Genomic DNA, 22,881 nt, shown 5'->3' on the forward strand with positions numbered 1-22,881 from the left:
TACATGCTTCACGTGTTACTGTTCTTTTCTTGTCCTCCTTATGGCACTTAGCCCTAAGTGTCATACCTATAATGAGTCTATATCCTACCCTGTAGGTTTTCTTTTGCTCAATTCATGAATTGATCACCTGCTGCGTTGGGTTCTGATCTCAGAAGAGGCAGGTTAAGGACCACCAGTTGTCAGCATAGCACCAGCGGAGGTTTTCCCTTTGGTATAGTTTGAAGGATCCAGATATGTAAAGATGATAGTCTAGATAAATCATGGGCTTTCCCGAAAGAAATTTACCAGTGCATTATTCTGTATGGATTAGAAGCCTGTTTCTGTGGCCTTCCTGGAGTGTGTTCAGTAAGGCAGCTCATTCATGTTGAGAAAGCAAACACATCACTTATTGCAGGTTCATAGTGGAGCTCTGTGTCAGCTTCAGTCAGTCAGTACAGTTTGGTCACTGTGAGCATGTCAGCTGGGTCCACTCTTTACTACCATATATAATTCTAAAGATTCTTATGCCCAGGAGAGAAGTCACACTCTTGGGTGTCTAGGACAAGGGAGACATGTTATTATTCACAAGGTAGAAGCTTCAAAAGAATAGGATAGGACTGAAAACTCCTAGTCTAACATGGCTTTATCGAGTTTGAATCTTGTTTCTTTGGCTTACTTCATTGGAGTGTTTTCTTTCTCCTGGGCTGACATTGTGTGTTACACAGCAGGCATGTGACATGTAGAGGTTTCAGAACCCAGAATTGTATTGATCAGTGAAACTTTATTTATATATTTTAGTTTAAAATCTATTTAAAATAACACTGGACATAATTCATATATTATAAATTAGTTTGCCCTCTGCTCTTGAGATTCTTTTTATAGTATGTCAGAGTAAATTTGGACTTCCATCCCCAAGAAGATTTGAGATTGGAGGACACAAAAGGTTTTTCTCAGACCTAAATTATGTCTGAAAAAAGCGAGAAATATCATAAGCCCTATCTGACCTCTCTAGGAGCAGAAATGATTTACAGTTGTGGCATTTAACCATAATTCCTTGATCTCATTTGAGAAGAGTTCAGTAAGGAACAATCTCTTCATTTTTGTTTCTTCCTTATTTTCTTGTCTTGCTTACCAACAATCCATTGTAATCCATGGATTGATATGGCAGCAGGCTGAGTGGTCTCTGGAGCTCATACAAGTAACTTTTTTCCCTAAAATAACTTTAATTTCCTTGTTTTTCAGCTCCTCTTCTTTCCTTGCCCTTTGCTATAACCAGAACTCACCGAAAGCTAACTGGCTTTGTGCAGACCCTCCTTAGGACAGTCTTTCCTTAGTTATTTTATTCATCACTCTGTTTCATTTTTTGCCTTCTCGAAATATGTTGAAATCTTTCTGTAGTTGATGACTTCCACAACCTCTTGGCTTTTACTGGCTTATTAATTTTGGTATTTCTACACTTTTATTTAAGTATGGTTTCAGAAGGAACAGAAAGTAAATGTGTCCTAGTCTGCCATCTTGAGCTGAAAATCCCTGTCAGTTTTAGCATCCAGCATTCCCATGGGGTGGGGCGGGGACCTTGGCATTAATAGGTGTAACACTCAAGATTTCAGCTTTTCTTGGGCAGTCACTAAGGACATAGTATGTGGTAATTTCTAATGGGAAAATAATAACTATTTCATGGAATTTATTTGAGGATTACATTAGATAATGAACATACAAATGCTTTCTAAAGTTTCAAAGTCCATAAAAATGTTTCTTGTTATTGATTTGGTGCTACTTCAGTTTTACTTGACAGTGATTCATGACCTTGCTTATGTGAGAAGATGCCTTCTGAAACAATTATGATCATTTAAAATATTTGTTTATTTTAAATGTTTACTTGTGTAAGGAGCTGTGCAGAATGAACTGGGCATCCCCTGCCCCCTAGTGGCTAAAAAGCTGCACACAAAACACTTTTAACATTTCCAGAGTGACTTGGAAAGGGCTGAGAGCTGGGAGACGCCGCTCTAGGGGACTTGCGTTTGTGTACTGCAGTCTGTAATTGCCTGTGCCGAAAGTTTTAGCCCCTCTTTTTTTTCTGGCATGTTATCTAAAGCTGGCTAATTAGCATTCTTAAGAGTAAATCATTTGTTACTTTGAATTAGGTGTGTTTTGTTCAAGGACAAGTTAACATATGTCAAGTCATGCTGAATGTAGATTCTCATTTTCATACAAAATAATGAATATCTAAAACACTTGGAATTTATGTCTTAAAGCGTGTCCTGTGAATTGTTGAAAATCAGTAACTTTGTTTCGAGGTTTATTTAAGGGTAAAATTATTTTTTTCATTTTATCTCTCGATCTCAAGATTTATGTAAAATCCCATATGCTGAGTCTGTTCTTTCCAGAAAGTGAACTGAAACATTTATCTAGAAAGCATCTCAGTTCTGACCTCCTGGTCTTTTGTTTTGAAGCAGGAAGACAGCTGAAATTTTTGTAGTTTTACACAGCCATGATGTTGTTCTTACTATACAGATATTGAGAAAGTTTCTATTAGCTGATCCTTAGAAATTTTATAAACACATGTGAAAAATTTTTACAGAGAGAAATGGAAAGTTCAGTTAATATTTTCATTGCCCAAAATAAATTATGAATTGTAGATGCATTTTTAAAATTTCAATTGAAAGTTATTTGGAGGAAAACACAAAACATAACAAAGATAGAAAGAACAAAAATAACAGAAGAAGGTGTTACCTGGAAAAAAAAGGAAAGCAAATTGTTCCTCATGTGTCCTGAATTATAAGCATTATTGTATTAGAGCAACAGTTATCTCAGGTAGAGAAAAAAAAAAGGTTAGGCTTGTACACGTGTTTCGTTTCCGGTTTTATATTTGTTTTATAGTTTAATTATGTTTTGGGAAAGTGTGACTAAGGCCTGTTTTAACACAAGTCAATAAATTAGACTGCATGCTTTTGTTATAATAGACATGTTAACATACGCGGTTCTTCATAAAAATATGTTTTTTTTTCATATATTTTGAATCATTTTTTTCCTATTTTTCAGCCTCTAAATGTGACCTGTGCTTATAACTGACCTTACCTGTAAGTACAATGCTGTTGTCCTTCCTAGTTTTTTACTACTTTATTTTTAATTTTTACCCTCTTTTAAGAATCTGTTCCAAGTGGAGAAAATCAGAGTGTGACAGGAGGTGAGGAAGAGGCAGTGGATGAATGCCAAGAGTTAAATGCAAGAGAAGAGGGGGATATTGAGATAATGATGGAAGGCTGTGAATATGCAATTTCTAGCGCCGAGGCCTTTGCAGAAAGGTTGTCCAGAGAGCTGCAGGTGTTAGATGGGGTCAGCCTTTCTTGTAACGTGTGGCTAGTGATGTGTGGTAAGCTGAGGAGACTGGTGATGTTCATATTCTGCTGCCGCTGCCTTTGAGCCTAGACGGTGGGATCGTTGCTGTCTTTCCCTAGAAGCGCATCACCAGCTGCCTCCCTCTGTCTTTCACTGTTCTTGGTCCAGAGACAGAACCATTCCTATTAGGCCAGTGAAGGCAGTTGGCTGAGGTTCTGGATTTGGGGAGGTTCTTGATATGAAGTGATGGAAGTAGAAAGTAGCCAACCTGAAACCACCCTGGGGGTTGATTCCCCCAGCCTCTGGAACACTTCAGAATAGTTCAAGGCTAGAGAATATAATTTTTGTGGTTTGGGGGGAAAAAAATAGGTACAAGTTAGAAGGAGAGAGAGTGAGCTGAAAGAAGCGAATCCTTTACCCAAAGAGAGCAAAATAGTGTAGTGAAAACAGGAGAGCCAGGGCAAAAGGATGTTTGACGACTCCTCTGAACTGCTGTGGAATAGATGCTGTTTATTTGTATGCACATATCTGAGCTTGTACCTACATGTACATCTTTAGGAAGTAAAAAGCTACAAGTAGCACCTGTCTTACGAGAAAAATCTAAAATGAGAGTGTTTTGTGAGGGGGGTGTCGTTTTGTTAGGCAAAGTATGAATTTAAGAAAAACTCTGAGAATAAGGAATGTTTTTAAGACTTAAAAGAGTGTTGGCATTTTATACATGAAAGGTACAGAAGTTGTAAGGTTGAACTGAGGTCCAGAGATTACACCAATAGCCCAAGCTTACAAATTTGTAGAACTCTCTGGAAGTAAAGCCTAGAAGAGACTTCAAGATGTTGAAGTGAAAATTGTCCTGGATCAGTTCAAGTCACAGCTCTGCTGCTTAAGATTCAGTGGGTCAGAGCTCTGCTGCTTTACAGTTGGGCTGCATCTCCATGGGAGTTATTATGAATAGTATATAAAATAACATGTGAAATTTTAGCATCACCCATACAATGATACTATTTTATTTCTTTATCCAAATTTTTTCCTCATATCATGTTATCTGCCTTCTTAATGTGGCTTTGTGGTTTGTATTTTCTAGTTAATGTTGCATCTGTGTTTCAAGTCATCATATTACTTTGCAGTTTAATTTTGGGTTTGAAAGCTTCCATATTTCAGGGAATTGAGAATCAATAGAGTCTTTAGAAAATATTAATAAGGGGTCGGTGGTTTGTTGCTACTTTGTCTGGGGAAAAAAAAAAGTAGTTGCAAATGAAAGAGAAAAGAAAGAATATTGTAGAAGGAGCTATCTTATGGCAATAGACTCTTCCACATCCTATTAGTACAAATCATGCTACAGTTATAAATTAGTTCCATGTATCTGTTAAAGACTGGCATGCTACTGCTACCCTCTTAACTAAGGTATTAGCATAGGTGATTATTATGCTTTTGTTTAGGATTTTACATAAATGTTGCAGATTATAGAAAATGTCTATAGTTGATAGAGCTGGAAGCAGCGTCAGAGATGGTATAACCTAACGGCACTAATGAGAGTCCACATTGCTGATGATACATCATGGCGCATGCCCTAAATATGCGGTATTGAGATCTGGTCCCTATCCTCCACATAAGGGGACGTGTGCTTCCCTGAAATACTGTGTGAAAAAGTGGAGTGTAAACACAAAGCAGCCAATTAAAGTAGACGTGTAGATGTGTGTGTCAGCCTTTGTTGCCGCTGCTGCTGAGTCACGCTGCTGTCAAAGATTTATGGATATTTCATTTGAAGAATATGAAGTATTACTTCTCTTTTTAACTGTGTAGGCCAACATCCAGTCTATCATGGCCTCTGAAAAGCAAGTCAACATCCTTATGAAGTTACTGGATGAGGCTCTCAAGGAGGTGGATCAGATTGAATTGAAACTGAGCAGTTATGAGGAAATGCTCCAAAGTGTAAAAGAACAGATGGATCAGATCTCCGAAAGCAACCACCTCATTCATCTCAGTAACACTAATAACGTAAAACTCCTGTCTGAGATAGAGTTTCTTGTGGTAAGCATGGTTATAAACTACTAACAACAATTAAAAAAAAACAAACTATTGATCTCTAAAGCCCATTTGCAAGTATTTTCTAGTTTCCTTAGGAGAGCAAGATTTAAAAATACTGAAGTTTCAAACACCCAGTAATAGGATTGCGTAGCATCTTACCTGTAAACTTCCTAAGAGTACACAGACAAATGGTGTGTTTATTTACTTTCCAGAGCCACATGGACCTGGCCAAAGGTCATATAAAGGCACTTCAGGAAGGAGATCTTTCTTCTTCCAGGGGCATTGAGGCCTGCACCAATGCTGCAGATGCCCTGCTGCAGTGCGTGAATGTAGCTCTTCGACCAGGTATGACCATAAAATCTGCCCAAGAACCTGGGACTAAGCTTCTGACTTAGTGTAAAGCTTTTGACAAGAAGTCCATGAGGCAGGTGGTTTAGGGTTAGATTATTAGCTATTGAAACAAGTTTCACTTACTCTCAAACATAATTTATATTGGCACGAAGAACTTGTTCATTTCAGTACCTTCTGATTGACCATCAGTGACTCTGCGTTAACACCAGCATTTTTCTTCAGCGCTGTTCACAGGACCTAGCACAAAGTAGATGTCGTAAGGCTTTGCTAGACCAGCGGTTCCTAAACTTGAGCTTGCATCGGGATCACGGCTAGGGGCCAGCGCAGAAGCAGTAGGTCTGCTCTGAGGCCTTAGAATCCATGTTTCTGACCGTTCCCAGGTGAGGCTGAGGCAAGACCGCAGCGTGAGGATCGCTGAGTTACACTGTTTTTCCCCCTTACCTTTCTTTTATAAACACACGCATAAACCAGCAAAAGGTTGAGTTCTTCAGAACTGAAATACGGCTTCTGTTATAAATGCACTCCTTAGACATCCGGGAGCTCTTTAACCCGTTGAATAAGCTGTCACGATTTCAGGCCATGACGTGCTTCTGGCAGTTCAGCAGCAGCAGCAGCAGCGTTTCAGTGATTTGCGAGAGAATTTTGCCCGGAGACTGGCCAGTCACCTCAACAATGTTTTTGTTCGACAGGTAATTTTATCTTATTATAGTACTGGCATGTTCCTGTAGCTTGAAATGAAATGGTCACAGAAAAAAAATTTTAATGTATTTAATTGGGAGCACAATATGTTCCTTTCTATATTTATTTGATTTTAATATTTTTAGATATGTATGTATTTGCTCATAGATGTTTTGGGGGCCTCAGTGGTCTCCTATGAAGACAGTTCCTTTTAGCCAAAATTCCCTAAGTTTTAAATAATTGTGCTTGCATGTTACATATACCCCATTTAGACAATCTTGTTTCTAAAAATAAGTCCAAACTTGTTACGTTTTTAATGTTTGGCCTGTTTTATTTTTCAGTATTTTCAAGTGAGAACAGGGACTTGATTCCATGTTTTCAGTATTTCATTGGCTCCATATACTTATAAATATGAGAAAAATGACTAACTCAATTGTAAATTCTAGTTGATTTAATCTTATAGAAAACCTTTATCTCTATTTCTATGTGGAAAGGGTGTTATAATTAAGGTTGTGGCAATGATATAAATGTTGCTGTTAAGTATACCTTAGAAGGATTTGACTAGAAGGTGCTTTTTTTAATAAATAATAAATTAGACTTAATATTTCTTGAATAAATTAGGTGTCATAAATTAGATTTTGTGTATTTATGATCTCTTTAATAGGGATTTGGGGCCAAAAAAAAGTTGAGTGAAATTTTGTTCATCAAGAAATGCTGACTGATATTCCAGGTTCTTATTTTGTTTTCACTTTGTAGTATTCTGAAACAATTGTATTTACTCTATTTTATTTCTGATTAGTTTACTCAGGCCCTCCTTCAACTCTATAACAGGTCCTACTTTCTTTCCGTGCCTGTGAGTACATCAACTTTGGCTCCAGCTTCTCCGATTCTTTTTTTTCCCCTGTAAGGTTTACTAAGCTTAATAGCAGCAGAATCTTTATAGTTATAATTTACTGATTTGAGCTACCTGTTAACCATATTTGTGGCAGTTTTTTTAATGTCCCATAACAGAAAGTTTATTTAGATCCAAAGGCATTTAATCTCATTCTGCTTGCTTTTCTTTCTGTCATTCTTTCATTCACTCACTCACTCCTTTATTTGGAAGTCATTTGCCAAGTGATTAAAGATGCATTCCAGACATTTCATTGGAATAGATGAGAGGCTGATTCTTTGCTCTAGTTGCTCACGATCTAGAGAAGGGCGACAAACAGACTGAGGGAGGGTGTATGTTATGGTGGTACCATGGGAGTAAAGGAAGACCAGCTAACTAACCGCGCAAGGGGGAAACAGGGGAAGACTCTCTTAACATTCCACTTGACTTGAAAAGCTTCAGGAAAAAAGTAAACCTAGGAATCACATAGGAAATACTAATGCACATTTTTCTTACACTATTATTTCAATAATATCTATTTTTACACAATTCCCTAGTTTTTTTAAATTATCCTGTTGACAGGCTATGGTCCACATTTGTAAATGGTATGGAAAATACCAGTCAGTAAATGATAATCCTTTCTCCACCCTTAATTGTTTGTTATAACATGCTATTATTTGTGATTTTTGCTTCCTTGCCTTATAAACTAATGGCTTTGTTTAAAATGAATGCATCCCAGTTCTGAAAATCTAATATGCATTGTTACATGTGAGTAATGCATGTTAAAAACCAGAATGTTGCAACAACCTGGAATGTGCTGAAGAAGATGAAAGACAGTGTCCCAAGTGCAGAAAAGAGATTTTCTGTGTGTTAAATTGAATACTTCGTGTCACCTAGCAAAGAGTTGGGAAACAAGGGGATTTCTGTTCCTGGTTGTGGGACACACGGGGAAGATTCGATTACCGCACTGGGTTACATGTCTTTGTTCACCATCAAATTTTGATTGTGTGTCTGATTTGTGTGTTACATTGTATGACAGGACTCACTGTCCTCCATATGTAAGAGTAAGAAATGGCTGCTACCCTCAAGATGCTTGTGAGGATGTGGTAAAGGTAATGTACTTAAAACTCTACAGCAGTGTATAGGGGCTACCTTAGGGACACCACAATGAAGTGAATGTGTCAGTAAAGCAAGTCACACAAATTTTTTGGTTTCCCAGTGCATAAAAAAGCTATGTTTACACAGTATTTTAGCCTATTGTGTGCAATAGCATTATGTCTAACAGAAGAATGTACACATTTATTTTAAAAATACTTCATTGCTAAAAATTGCTAAGCACCCTCTGAGCCTACCATCTGAGTCATCATCTTTTTGCTGGTGGAGGGTCTTTCCTCAATGTTGAAGGTGCTGGAGGACCAAGGCAGTGATTGCTGAAGATTGGGGTAGCTATGGCAATTTTTAAAAATAAGACAAGAGTGAAGTTTGCTGTAATGATCAACTTTTCCTTTCTCAGACAATTTCTCTGTGGCATGCAATGCTGTTTGATAGCATTTTACCCACAGTAGAACTTCTTCCAAAATTGGAGTCAGTCTTCTCAAATCCTGCCACTTGTTTTATCAACTTAGTTTATGTATTAATTATAGTCTAAATCCTTTGTTGTCATTTCAGTAGCCTTCACAGCATCTTCATCAGGAGTAGATTCTCTTTCAAGAGACCAGTTTCTTTGTTCATCCGTAAGAAGCAACTTCTCATCCATTAAATATCTGTTAAATGAGATTATAACAGTTCAGTCACATCTTTAGACTCCACTTCTAATTCTAGTTCTGCTTTCTACCACATCTATAGTTACTTCCTGTACTGAAGTCATACCCCTCAAAGTCATTCATGAGGGTTGGAATCAGCTTCTTCCAAAACTCCTGTTAATGTTGATATTTTGACCTCTTCTCATGAATCATGGTGTTCTTAAAGGCATCTAGAATGGCCAGTCCTTTTCAAAAGGTTTTCAGTCATCATTACTAATTTATTTATCTCTAATAAGAAACTTTAAACAATGTCTTAATTTTTAAAGTATATAAAGAGTAAAATTCTTAGCACGATTGAATTCTAGATATGATAGTTATCTATATTATTGATTGAATTAAGCAATTTAAGTATTTTTTCTCCTTCCTATATATTTTGAAACCAGTTTCTCTTAAAATCTTTCTGTTAACACTAACAATATTTAATATATCCTAATAGTCTGAAGGTAATAATGTTTTTATATCAGTGAATTTTCACATGATGATGATCTGGAAATGCTACTTACAGTAGAAAGTTTTGAATAGTAATATATGTAGAAGAGCTTTGTAAACCGTAAAATTCTCTATAAATGTTGGTTCTTCCATTTTGCAGGAGAGATGAAGGTTTTTAATTGAAGAGTTTTCCTGACATTAAATTAAATAGTACAACTTAACATGCAGTGACCTGAGTAAACAGCTATAGAAGAACATAAACCATGATTTTGAGTCTTGAATTATTGAAAAAATTAATGAGGAAGGATAATGGAAATATATCTAATGTTATTATTAATAAGGGTAAAATATTTGGAAAACATTTATCAGCAATAACAAGTTTGTCAAATACTCCTTCCTTTTAGTTAGTGTAACTTAATTAAGGCACAATTTGGAGACATTAGGAGACTTAAAACTAATCTCTCTGTGTGTACAGTATCTAATATCTGTGAGTCAGTGGAATCTCAGTCATCCTTCTGATGTGGTAAACATTTCTGAAATGTAATGTTTGTAATGACCTTCAGCAGTTTTTGAGTCTGGTTAGAATGGTTTTGTTTGGCATGTTTTTAAAAGAAAACAGAAGTGAGACTCACATGGCTGAGGTTCAGATTCTAGCCTTCCACCTGTGTGGCCTGTGTGGATCACTTAGCCCTTTGAATTTCAGTTTGTTCCGTTGGGTCAGCTGATCTACTGGATCCATATACTCTAGAACAAAAGTCAGGATGCATCGTCTGCCTCAGGCTGATTGAAAACGTGCTCATTTATATAAGTCATGTCAAGGATTAAAAACAAAATTATATAGTTGCTTCTGTAGAAAATTAATGGAAAAATTAAAATTACATTATTATTAGGGGTTATCCTGGAAAGGGCTTCCCAGGTGGCTCAGTGGTAAAGAATCCGCCTGCAGTGCAGAAGACATAGGTTCAGTCCCTGGGTGGGGAAGATCCCCTGGAGGAGGAAATGGCAACCTACACCAGTACTCTTGCTGGGAACTCCCATGGACAGAGGAGCCCGGCAGGCTACAGACAATCTATTGGGTTGGCCAAGAATAGGATATGATCCAGCAACTGAGCACTGAGCGCTGCCCTGGAAAGCCCAGGAAGCAGTCATCTGCAGTCCTTCCTAGTTCTGACATTCTGTGTCCTGTGCATTTTCACCTGCTGTTTAAATATCGTAGACTCTAATGGAGATATCATAGATGGAGACAATTTGTTTTGAATGACTTCCCCTGTTCGGTGTGTGTTTCTTAGTAACAGTTTATATCATGATATTTATTTGCTTAGTCAATTGTAAAATGTTATGGGAGAGGTAAAGTTGATTAAACTATTCATTCTCAACTACTCTAAAAGATAAAATGAGTCGACTTATCAGAGAGTCATTCTTGTGTGTTTATGACTATTTTATGGTGGTGGTGTTCAGTTTGTATACACAGGATGATTAAAAAAAGACAAGTAAGTACTCGGTTCTTATATTTCTATGTTCTGTTGTTTTTGCTTGGCCATGCTTGATCATTATTAAGGATATTTAGTTACAACAATGTTTCTTTATACTGTCAGTGATAGTTATGTCCTTATTTATTCACTCTAGGGTCATGATCAGAGTTCAACTCTTGCTCAGCGCTCTATTGAACTGACTTTACCTAATCATCATGCATTTCATAGAGACTTACTCCGATATGCCAAGCTGATGGAGTGGCTAGAGAGTACGGATTATCGAAAATATGAGGGACTAACAAAGGTATGGATTTGACGTCAGCTACTCACTGAGTATAGAGCATTATCTTTTAGAATCGAGAGGTCGTGTGTTCAGTTACGCAAGTGACATTTGAAGCACTGTTGTATGTTCTTAAAAAAGCAGCAAGTAGTTGAATTTCTTAGTGCTCATTAGCTATGGAGAACATTTTTTTTCTTTTTCATTTATTTTTATTCGTTGGAGGCTAATTACTTTACAATATTGTAGTGGTTTTTGCCGTACACTGACATGAATCAGCCATGGATTTACATGTGTTCCCCATCCTGATCCCCCCTCCCGCCTCCCTCTCCATCCCATCCCTCTGGGTCTTCCCAGTGCACCAGCCCTGAGCACCCGTCTCATGCATCCAGCCTGGGCTGGTGATCTCTTTCACCCTTGATAGTATACTTGTTTCAATGCTGTTCTCTCTGAACATCCCACCCTCGCCTTCTCCCACAGAGTCTAAAATTCTGGAGAACATTTATTTTATGTACTTAGATGGAGAATAGCTAAATTTTGAACTTCAATATAGTATTAGGCCATACTGTAGCTTGAAGCATCATTTAGTTTAGTTAGTTAAATAATTATTTCCTGAGTTGCTTTATGTGCAATATAAAAACTAGAGAGTACGAAGTTATATTTTCAATGAGGCATTTGCTTTATAAGAACCTGTAATCTGTTCTTTTAAGCACATGCAGTGTGCCTTTTTATTAAGCAGACATTCCACTGTTCCAGGCACAGAGGAACATGGGTATTTCTGTTCCTGATTGTGGGACACACTAGCTGGAAAAATTGGATTATCATATTATGGTACATTTCTTTGTCACTCACCAGATTTTCACTGTGTGCCTCTTTTGTACTCACTAATCCATATGTAAGAATAAGAAGTGGCTCCCACACATGCTTCTACTTCCAGAGAGCGTCAGGTCTGCCCGGGAAGAGCAACTATCCTTAGCAGCCGGCCAGAGTTAAGTGCTGAACTGGATATGAGTTTAAATGTATAGCATGTTAGAGAAAGGAAATTCATGACCTGTAGCCACAGGAGAAAACTTCATAGAAAACATTGGACTTGACTCTTTTCCCGGGACTTTAAGAAGACCAGCCTGACTGAAGCTGAAATTCCATATTCTAGAAGAGTGAGAAGTTAGGTTGAAAAATCTGAGTCGTGAGTCCTAGCAGCATTCTTCAGACACAGGAAGAGACTTGATAGGGGAAACTAAGAACCTAATACAATAGTGAACTGAAATGAAATCTTGGACGAAGAGGATGATAGTAGGAATAGAGATTATAAGTCACAAGAGAGAATCCCAAAACAAGGGACAGGATGGTGCCAGACTTGTGAGACGCAGAGATTAAAACAGTGATAAATACCACTTGGGCTTCCCAGGTGGCGCAATGATAAAAAAAAAATCCACCTGTCAATGTAGAAAATGCAGGCTTGATCCCTGGGTTGGAAAGATCCCCTGGAGAAGGAAATGGCAACCGACTGCAGTACCATTGCCTGGAGAATCCCGTGGAGAGAGGAGCCTGGTGGCCACAGTCCGTGGGGTCGCAGAGTGGGACACGACTGAGTGGCTGAGCACACACACACACGGATGGCCACAGCTGGACAAGAAAGAGCCATTCACACGTTCCCTTAGCAAACGCGCTGAGCATCTGCTGTGTGCTGACACTGTTGTATGCACGAAAGAGAACGGCGCTGAAGGAGACAGGCGAACACTTGCCTGTTCAGAGTACATATTCCAGTGGAGAAGGACCAACATAAAAGTCAACTTCATAGTCTGCTGGAAGGTACTGCTGAGAGCTCTAGAGAAAATAAAGCAGGGAATGCTAGGACATCAGAAAGGTTGCGGTTTCAAAAAGGGTGGTCCGAGAAGGCAACATTTGAGCACAAATTTTAAAGATAAGCAGGGGTGCGCAGTGGGAATTTCCGAGGAACGCTTTCCCAGCACAGCACAAGTGCCCCAAGGCAAGAGCAACCTGGAGCACTGGAGGAGCAACCAGGCCGTGGTGGTGGGAGCACGGCGAGTCAGGTTCAGGATGGGAGGGCGGGCGTGAGAGGTGCGGTGGGGGGCGGGGGGCGGGGCAGGGCAGATCTGGAAGGGACTGGGCACCGGTGTTGGAATTTGGTTTTTACTTGCAGAGAGATGAGGGAGGGGTGTTGATGGGCTTTGAGTAGCAGAATGACATGCTCTCATTTAGTAAACGGCCATTGTAGCAGGAACCCTTGGGCTCAGGACTCTACTGTTGTGTTGTATTCTGATTAGTTTTGAGTCAGCAGAATTCTGATTTGGAGATAGTTTACAGAAGAATATTTGCATGACTGGAATCTTTGCCTTCTGAAGTTTTAAGAGGATTAATACTGTATTTTGAATGATTAAATATTGTTACATCTTAAGAGTTTTGTGCCAACAAGTGCTTTGTCCCCTAGTGAATATTCAAATGAGTAAAATAATCAATAAGCTTTTTGCCTGATTGTGTTCTCAGTGAGTATTATTGCCGTATCTTTATATATATGTAGCGTCATGAATGTAATTTAAAGTGAAGAAGCAAGCCAGTAGCCAGTCTAGTGCTGAAGTATGGAATCATTCTCTGCTCATGGTATATTTTCAATTGACAGTATTGATGTGCTTTTTTAAATGAAATTATCTTATTTCCAAAGAATCTTGCTTTATCTTGTGTTTGAACTTGTGACAGACCATGCAGTTTTATGCCTGATAATCTAATTTGGTTGCTCAAGTGTTTTCAAAAATAGGAATCTTATTAATATGACCAAGAAAGGAATGAAAGGAAATGGAAGGAAAGGAATGAAAAAAGGAACCTGACAAATCAGTGTTTCTTTGGTAAGAAATAATAATTAAATCCAGATGCTATTTGTACTTGATCCTTTCCATGTAGTGTGTGCTAGTGGTAAAGAACCCGCCTGCCAATGCAGGAGACAGGAGATTCAGCTTCAGTGTCTGGCTCAGGAAGGTCCCCTGGAGAAGGAAATGGCAACCCACTCCAGTATTCTTGCCTGGAGAATTCCATGGACAGAGGAGCCTGGTGAGCTCTAGTCCATAGGGCTGCAAAGAGTTGAACCTGATTGAAGTGACGTAGCACTCACCTTTGTACTTGGTTATTTGTACCCAGCTCACACTTTTTGGCAGGACCAGGAAAAGCTTGTCTTCATTTCTTTAGGGAAAAGAATAACTAGGCCCTGCCCCAACTCTACTTACGGCTGAATCTAAGCAAACCCCTGATTTGGGGGTGTATGTAATTTAGAGCCTAAGGAAAATAGAGGTGCGTTGGGCATGTAATAAGCTCGGCTGCCCAGAATCCCTTCTGCCTAGCTGGGGCAGTAGAGCATGTAGAGCAGTTGAGCAGGGAGATGGTTTATCCTTGTTTAGGTAGGAACAATCTTTCCTCTCCCAATAGCCCCTTGAGGCCGACAGTCTTTAAGACTGCTCACACATTGTCTCAGCCTCAGTCCTATATTTGTAAATATAGAAAATAAAACATGGTGTTATCTGTAAGACTCTAAAGTGAGCACAAGAAAAAGTTGGAAATACTGCCTGAGATAACAGTATTTAAGCTCAAGATAGTTGGATTTTAAGTTAGGTGCTGTATACAGGATGCTAAGAGAAATACTCCCAGTGAGAAGCTTCTCTCTGAATTCAGTAAGTGAATGAGCTGGGAGTCACGCCTGTCTGTGGGCTTCCCCACCTGTGGGTTCTGTTGAGCACCTGGGGGAAGGTGTTCAGTCATTTCAATTGTATTGAAAAAGAAGGTGATTTTCAGTAGTCTGCTCAAATCACTGTTTTAGAAATAGCGACTGTTTAAATTGCTTGGGTAGTAGTGTGCACTTAGTTTGGGTATTGGAATGCAGTCTGTTATATTGAGTGAGTTGAGTAGAAATCTAATGAAGATTTTATGAACTATAAATTGGTCAGCCATTTACATTGATTTCCAGTGATCAGTGTTTTTGTGATAATTTAAAATTCAACGAATGAGATGCTGAAAAGTGAAATAGCTGAACGAAATAGGAATAATTTTAGTGTCTGTTTAGCTTTAGATTTGCTTTTAAAGCTACACACAAAGATCACAGGAAAAAATTTCCTATTTAACTTTCCTTACGGAGAATCTGTGGGAAATGTATGTGGCATGCAAATTGGAAAAAAGAAGGCTCTATATTATGTTCATCCAAAAATTTTTTATAAGGACGTATCTATCAATTAAATATCTAAATATATATAAATATATCTAATATATTTTTATATACTTATAAAATAACTTAAACAAATCAATAATGAACTATGAGTCAGTATACAAATAATTTAAGTGATATACCTTTGAAAGTTACATCTGATGTTTAAAGCAAAGTAAACTGTTCTAAAACTGGATGTGTTTGAAATTGAAGTGTAGATTTCATGATAAATTTAAAAGAATAACTAGGCATAGGAGTTTTTCTGCTGCGGATTTATTTAAATTTAGTGAAACTCTACATAAGGCATTTAACATAGGATTTGGAAAAATACATGGCCTCCCACTGTTGACTCTTTCGTCAGGGTATAAAATATTTTTGTATGATAATAAGCATAGATGATGAGGGAATGAGTTTGCATGTTAAATAATAGATGTTTTCATTTGAACTAGAATAAATTTTGTTTTTTAAAAAGAAATCATTTGATTATGAAAACTGTAAGATGTGGTAATTAAATTCTTATGAGAGTAACCTATTTGGGGCTAATTTACTACCCCATGCTGGCAAGGTATGGTAAAACTCAGTGTCCTGCTTCAGTGTCATTGATCCTGTCTGTTGGTATAATAATTTTTGAAACAGCATGGTATTATGGAAGAAGAGTTAAAAGATTCCCTTATTCTTTAGCACTGTAATTTTACCCTTAGGAAATTATTCCAATAAAGCAGTTCATTAGAGATGAAAAGCTTGTTGTAACATTGTCTATCACAGGAAAACATCAAAACCAATTATGTAGTCTGTGTTAGGAGGTTGGTTTACTAAACTGAACATCAGCAGAGCATAATACTGTGCAGTCATTAGCATATGACCTGGAAAAGCGTGATTGTGCTGCCCCAAACACCCAGTATCGTATGAATGCAGCTATGTTTAAAATACATGAAAGGTAATGTGTAAATTACCATCGGATCATTGAAAAAGCAAGAGAGTTCCAGAAAAACATCTACTGCTGCTTTACTGACTACGCCAAAGCCTTTGACTGTGTGGATTACCAAACTGTGAAAAATTCTTCAAAAGATAGGAGTAGCAGACCACGTTATTTGCCTCTCAAGAAATCCGTATGCAGGTCAGGAAGCAACGGTTAGAACTGAACATGGAACAACAGACTGGTTCCAAATCAGGAAAGGAGTATATCAAGGTTGTATACTGTCACCCTGCTTATTTAACTTATATGCAGAGTACATCGTTTGAAATGCTGGGCTTCGTGAAGCACAAACTGGCATCAGGATTGCCAGGAGAAATATCAAAATCCTCAGATAAGCAGATGACACCAGCCTTATGGCAGAAAGTGAAGAACTAAAGAGCCTCTTGATGAAAGTGAAAGAGGAGAGTGAAAAAGTTGGCTTAAAACTCAACATTCAGAAAACTAAGATCATGGCATCTGGTCCCATCACTTCATGGCAAATAAATGGGGAGACAATGGAAGCAGTGAGAGACTTTATTTTGGGGGGCTCCAAAATCACTGCAGGTGGTGATTACAGCCATGAAATTAAAAGAGGCTTGCTCCTTGGGAGAAAAGCTATGACCAACCTAGACAGCATATTAAAAAACTGAGACATTACTTTGCCAACAAAGGTCCATTTAGTCAAGTCTATGACTTTTCTAGTAGTTATGTATGGGTGTGAGAGTTGGACTGTAAAGAAAGCTGAGCACCGAAGAATTGATGCCTTTGAACTGTGGTGTTGGAGAGGATTCTTGAGAGTCCCTCGTACAGCAAGGAGATACAACCAGTCAATCCTAAAGGAAATCAGTCCTGAATATTCATTGAAACAACTGATATTGAAGCTGAAACTCCAATACTTTGGCCACCTGATGCGTAGAAGTGACTCATTTGAAAAGACCCTGATGCTGGGAAAGATTGAAGACTGGAGGAGAAGGGGACAACAGAAGATGAGACGGCTGGATGGCATCACCGACTCAATGGACATGAGTTTGAGCAGGCTTCGGGAGTTGGTGATGGACAGGGAGGCCTGGCATGCTGCAGTCCATGGGGTTGCAAAGAGCCGTACTTGACTGAGCAACTGAACTGAACTGAAAGTATAAAAGTGAAAATGTGAGTGTGATTATTCAACTTCATATTTTTACAAACTGTTAATATTATGATGCCAGTTCAGTTTTTTTAAAAGATGGAAAATAGCCTTCTTGTGTCCTATGAAATGCATCAAATATTTTAAGACCACAAAATTGAAAACAAGCACAAAGGATATGGGGGGATTGAGAAATGGAAATTGTTATACTTGTTTTATTAATGAGTATGTGTTGTTTTCACTTTTAAGAATTGCATGGATTGTTTGTCATGACTCTGTGAGAGAGAAATTAAAGATGTCTTTGAAGTTGCAAAGATCAAGATGACTGGCACAACTAAAGAAAGCAAGAAGCTTGGTAAGCTTAGGCACCTCAGTCCCCTTGTTTTCTCTTCTACTAAAAATTATTTATCTGTGACACATAATTTTAAGACTTTTTAGGCAAGGTGGAAGGAGATACAATAGAATTAGTAAAAGAATAAATCTAATGCATTGGTTTGATTTATAGGTTTTTCATGGAACAAGTATGTCTCTAAAGCCTTATTTTTACTAATTAAAATTCTGCAGTATGTGAACTTGACAGCAATTGTATATACATGCCGTGTCTAATAAAAGTACAGCGCAGACGCGGAACCCGTGAATACGGAGGACCAACCATGGGACTTGAGCATCCATGGATTTTGGTGTCCACCACTGGTGCTGGAACCAACCCTGCACAGATACCAGGGACAGCTGTGTATAGTCACAGCAGCAGCAGTTGGCCAGAGAATGAAGTGCAGTCTGGAGAGAAAGTACTAGATTAAGAGACAGATGTTGGAAGTTCAGTTTCTGATTTCCTAAAAGACCTTTTGTACCAGTTGGAGGCAAGTCTGTGATCTCTTAAGTCATTGCACTCCACAGGGAAGTGAAGTGATGCCTGGCTTCTTACTTGTCACTGGCTATTTTGAATCAAAAAGAAAGTTGCTAAGTGTTTTCTCCCCTGTGAAGGGGCTGTAAAAATGTCACCAAAATTTCTCCTGTAATTATACTTTATTTTTCCAAAGAGTTATTTTTGAAACAAGAGGGGTTTTTGTTGCTTCTAAATATGTTAAATAAACAAAAAACTTGATTTAAAAGGATAACCAGTGAAAGTATCAAGTTGCAAGGAAATGATTTGCCGAGGCCACGTTCTGCTCTTGCATGTACCCATCTCTGGGCTTTTTGGATGGAGTTCTGTGCCTGTCGGAGTCAGAACCTGGCCTTAAATGGCTACAGTGTGTCCTCTGTGTCTGCATAGCTCCCCTTTAGAACCATGAGTGTAGCATTTGCTTGTTGAAAGGAGCCTGTGCCCTGATTGAAATTGATAGCTCGTCTTTCCATTCTTTTCTTTAGGACAAAGAAGACTATCTTTAGTAGTGGGTAATTATTTTGTGATTCACTGGTTTGTGGTTTGTTTTTGTTTTTAATACAACACTAATATATTGGTGATACTAGTTCCGATTTTTTAAATGGTTTGAATCTGTGTATTGCACTTTGGTAAAGATACTGATAAAAATATTGGGACAATAGGCTTTTGGAAACAGAAATGCTAACTCATCCTAAAGGTTACTTGTTCTTAAACGGTGTGTTTATATCCTTGTTAATGTTTCACCATGGATATGTTAAATTGAAGAAGGAATTCATAGGGCCTGGACTCCATCTCAGGCCTGTCCGTGCTGATCGTGCTCGGCTGCCTCTCCAGTGGACTCTGAACTCTCTGCTTAGTGCCTGTGGGAACGACAATGGAAGGATAAGACCCCCTCCAGACAGGGGAATCTTGAAGATCACATCCAGGTTGCTCATTGCCTAAGAGGAAGCATACCGTAATCACCCCTGTCTCCGGACAGGTCATAAACTTTTCCTGTATCTATCAGGATGTAATCACAGGCTTATCGATTATTAACTGGTTGGAATGTAACTCCGGGCTTATTGACTATTGACTGTTTGAACACACAACACTTGAATGATGGGGTTATTGTAGTTGTATTTACCCTACCTTTGTTTATGTAAGTCTCAACGGAATTGAGGTGGTGGGTTTGGACACGTACACATGGGGTAGGTGGTGGGGTTTGGACACGTACACATGGGGTAGGTGGTGGATTTGGACACGTACACATGGGGTATAAAAGATTTTCACAAATGCTGGACGGGGTCCTTGGCTAAGAGGAGACTCTGCCTTGGGCCCGCCGGTGTAATAAACTGCACTCCACTATCTGCATTGTCCTTCTGAGTGAGTCTGTTTCCCGGAAAGCGTGGCTATAACAAAATCAGTTTTTCTTTTTAGTAAACAACATATTAATACAGTTACATGTTTAATGTTTTCATTTAGTATATTTGTCATCACTTGCTACTGCAGTAAAAGGGAAATCTTTCTAAAACTACCTCCTTGGGAGGTTATTAATGCCCCTGTCATAATATTAATTTATCAAGCTTAAGATTCTCATTGAGATAAATGACATAATTGGAATATAATTTAAATCAAATACAATACTATCTTAATGGTATCATTGCATTAACCTAAAACCTTAATTTTTTTTCTTATTTTTTGAAGTTCTTAAATTATCTTGTTAAAAAATTTTTAATTAACCTAAGACAAGTTTAGAAGATACTTTTAAAACAGGGTTAAAATTACATCTCTCGTATGTATCCATTAAGTAGTAAGAAATAGGAGAGTAACCAAAAAATTATAGTTTCTATTACTTTGATGTTATCAGTTACAAGAAAGGAAAAACTAAATAATAAACAGAATTCAGAGGATAAAAACTATTTTGTTCATCTTTGAAAATGTAGCTTGTTGGTCAACATTTAAAAATAAATTTCAGGTTAAATACAAATGACTTCAGAAGTTCTAAATAGATAGAATGTAAACTTTTTAAAGATACCTTTTCAAGGATTCGAATTATGTTTAAATCAGTTCTTAATAGTAATTACAGTTAAAAGAGAAACCTAAAATTTGGGGAAGGTAAATTTTCAATGGATCAAAATTAAGGAATTATGAATAAAATTTTAAATTTGTTTTGTTTTTTCCTTGCTCTGAAAATGCTGCATCCGAGATACTAATAAAAATAGAAAGTCAGCGGCGGGCGGTTAAAAAAAAAAAGAATAGAAAGTCAGATTGAATGTATTTTACAAAAGGAAATTGTGTATAGTCATAGAGATTCAGGGGAATTCTCTCTTTTTGAACCATTCTTTACTCAAGTCTTTAACATCTACTTAGTTTAGATAATTTAAAACAACGTTAAAATGCCAGTAAAGCACTTTTTCTTTGTGGTAAGGTTTTTATAAAACCTTTGCCTTTCTAAGGTCAGAAGGTTACCCTGATACTCTCAGAGGTGTGGGATTGTCCTCCCGAGATTGATACTTTGGTGTTTTGTTTTTCTTCTGTATTCCTCAGATGTACTGAATGAAAAGACAGGCAAAGGATATCTAGTAATAATTTTTTAAATTGCCCATTTTTTTTCTTTTTACTACTAAGATAAGACACACAAGTATTAGTTGAGTCCATTTACATAATAACTTCCTTATCTTTAGTAATCCAAAACTTAAAAAATGATATGCCAAGCACATTTTTTCCAGTGTTTCTCCACTGAAATTAAGAAATCTTGTTGACTCCAAAGGGAGTCTTGAACACAAGACTACATTCAGTCCTGAGTGGATGATTCATTCAGTAAATGTTTATTAATTACCTATTACATGATAATCGCTGCTCGATACTGAGAATGCAGCAATCAGCAAAGACCCTACCCTCTTGGTGCTTGTACTCTAGCAGAAATTGTTTAAGGATATTTAAAATTTACCAGAATATTGTTACTTCTTGCTGATAAATAATATAGACTTTTTTATGAGCCCAAATAGGGCACTAGTAGTATTTATTAACTACTTTAAAAAAAGAAAACTATATGCAGAATCAGGCTTTGCTCTGAAACTGGTGAACTTAGTAGAGTGACACCTTAAGATCGCCAGCAGGTACTGTTCAGATTGACAAGCTAGTGGCTCCAGTGCGTCCCCCGCTCCTGGTTGCTGTGTGTCCAGCCTTATCATTTCATATTCCTTTAAACTTCAGGCAGACAAGGCTGGGAAGATTGACATGTTTTTGGTGTGGCAAATTAGTAGTTTATACTCGAGCTTTTGCCTAGCAATAGCAACTATCACTATCCCTGTTTGGCAGGAGTTGACACCTTGTTTTCCGTTTCTTAAATATTTCTAGAGTTATATTCATTAATTTTCTGTTTTATTCTATAATTTCTTTCTTTGCCATTCAAGTTAGATTCTCATTTGGGTTTAGAATGTTTCACAAAACGATCTCTACAATTGATCGAACAAATACTAAAGAGAGGTTTTAGATAAAGGAAATGCCAAATGACCCTGAAAGAACTCCAATTCCCACATTAGACCTGTCTCTCAGCTTTACCCTTCTACCTACCCATCTCCCAATAATTAGTGTTTTGATACATGTGTTTTATTCTCAGTGTTCACAGAGCCAGCTAAGTTACTAAACAGTTTAGCTTATTATTTCTAAAATGGTTTTAAAACTCTACTCATAATTTTTTTTATCAGAGGGAGTATAAAATTATTTAGTACAGTGGAGATTCCTTCCAAGAGCTTTCAGTGAATACAGGATTGTTAATGCATTTAATGTATAAATGTGCAAGTTCTTTCTATTAAATTTTCACTGTATTAAATTATTTACTTGAACTCTGTTTTCTTCAGAAATCAGAACTTGGAAGTGTAGTCTTTAAATTTAAGTACATCAGCTTAGGAGACTTAAAAGTGTGGGGGAGGTTTACAAATGTAGATATTTTTACCTGAATATTTGCATCAAATAGTACATTAAAAGACTAGTAAAGGTTTTTCTGTCATGTAATTTCTCAAGCAGTAGCTGACCAACTAAACATATGTTGCCTCTCTCGTTGCTTGGTGCTCCTGGTTCTTTGCATGTGTCTTTTCAACTAGAGCTTTAACTTCCTCTTGTGCGCGGTTTGTGCAGATTGCAGCTTGCTAACTTGTCTTTGTCTGTGACGCTTGCAGCCTAACCCGTCGCAGCCACACTGCCTGGAAAGGCAGTGCTGTCAGACGGGAAGCCGAGAGTGGGCGTGCTCGGCGTGTCAGCAGGTGCTCTCAGTGCGTGTGTGTGTCTAGGAGCCAGTCGTTCATCCTGGAGAAGCTGCGCCAGAAACACTGCTTGCTCTGGGTTGCCAGGGCTTGGCCAGAAAGAAAACCAACAGAAAGGAAGTGGGATGGCTGCATCCAAGAAATGTGTGGCATGGTTAAACATGTATGGTGGGTAGTCAGAAACTTATAAAAAGTCTTAACCGTTATACTTTTGTTTTCAGGCTGTGTTTAGAAACTATAAAATTT

General features: G+C 37.9%; 1 protein-coding gene across 1 annotated transcript in view; it reads left to right on the plus strand.

The window, feature by feature from the left end:
- Window positions 1-22,881, plus strand: part of LOC136152873 (exocyst complex component 1-like) — a 92,796-nt gene that overhangs the window by 50,945 nt on the left and 18,970 nt on the right. The window contains 6 exon segments of the mRNA XM_065914343.1: window positions 3,022-3,059; window positions 5,119-5,346; window positions 5,556-5,688; window positions 6,271-6,383; window positions 11,101-11,250; window positions 17,758-17,863. Of these exon segments, the coding sequence (XP_065770415.1) occupies window positions 5,137-5,346; window positions 5,556-5,688; window positions 6,271-6,383; window positions 11,101-11,250; window positions 17,758-17,863 (712 nt within the window). The 5' untranslated portion in view covers window positions 3,022-3,059; window positions 5,119-5,136.

Source organism: Muntiacus reevesi, chromosome 22 (assembly GCF_963930625.1).
Source record: "Muntiacus reevesi chromosome 22, mMunRee1.1, whole genome shotgun sequence".
Lineage (NCBI taxonomy): Eukaryota > Metazoa > Chordata > Mammalia > Artiodactyla > Cervidae > Muntiacus > Muntiacus reevesi.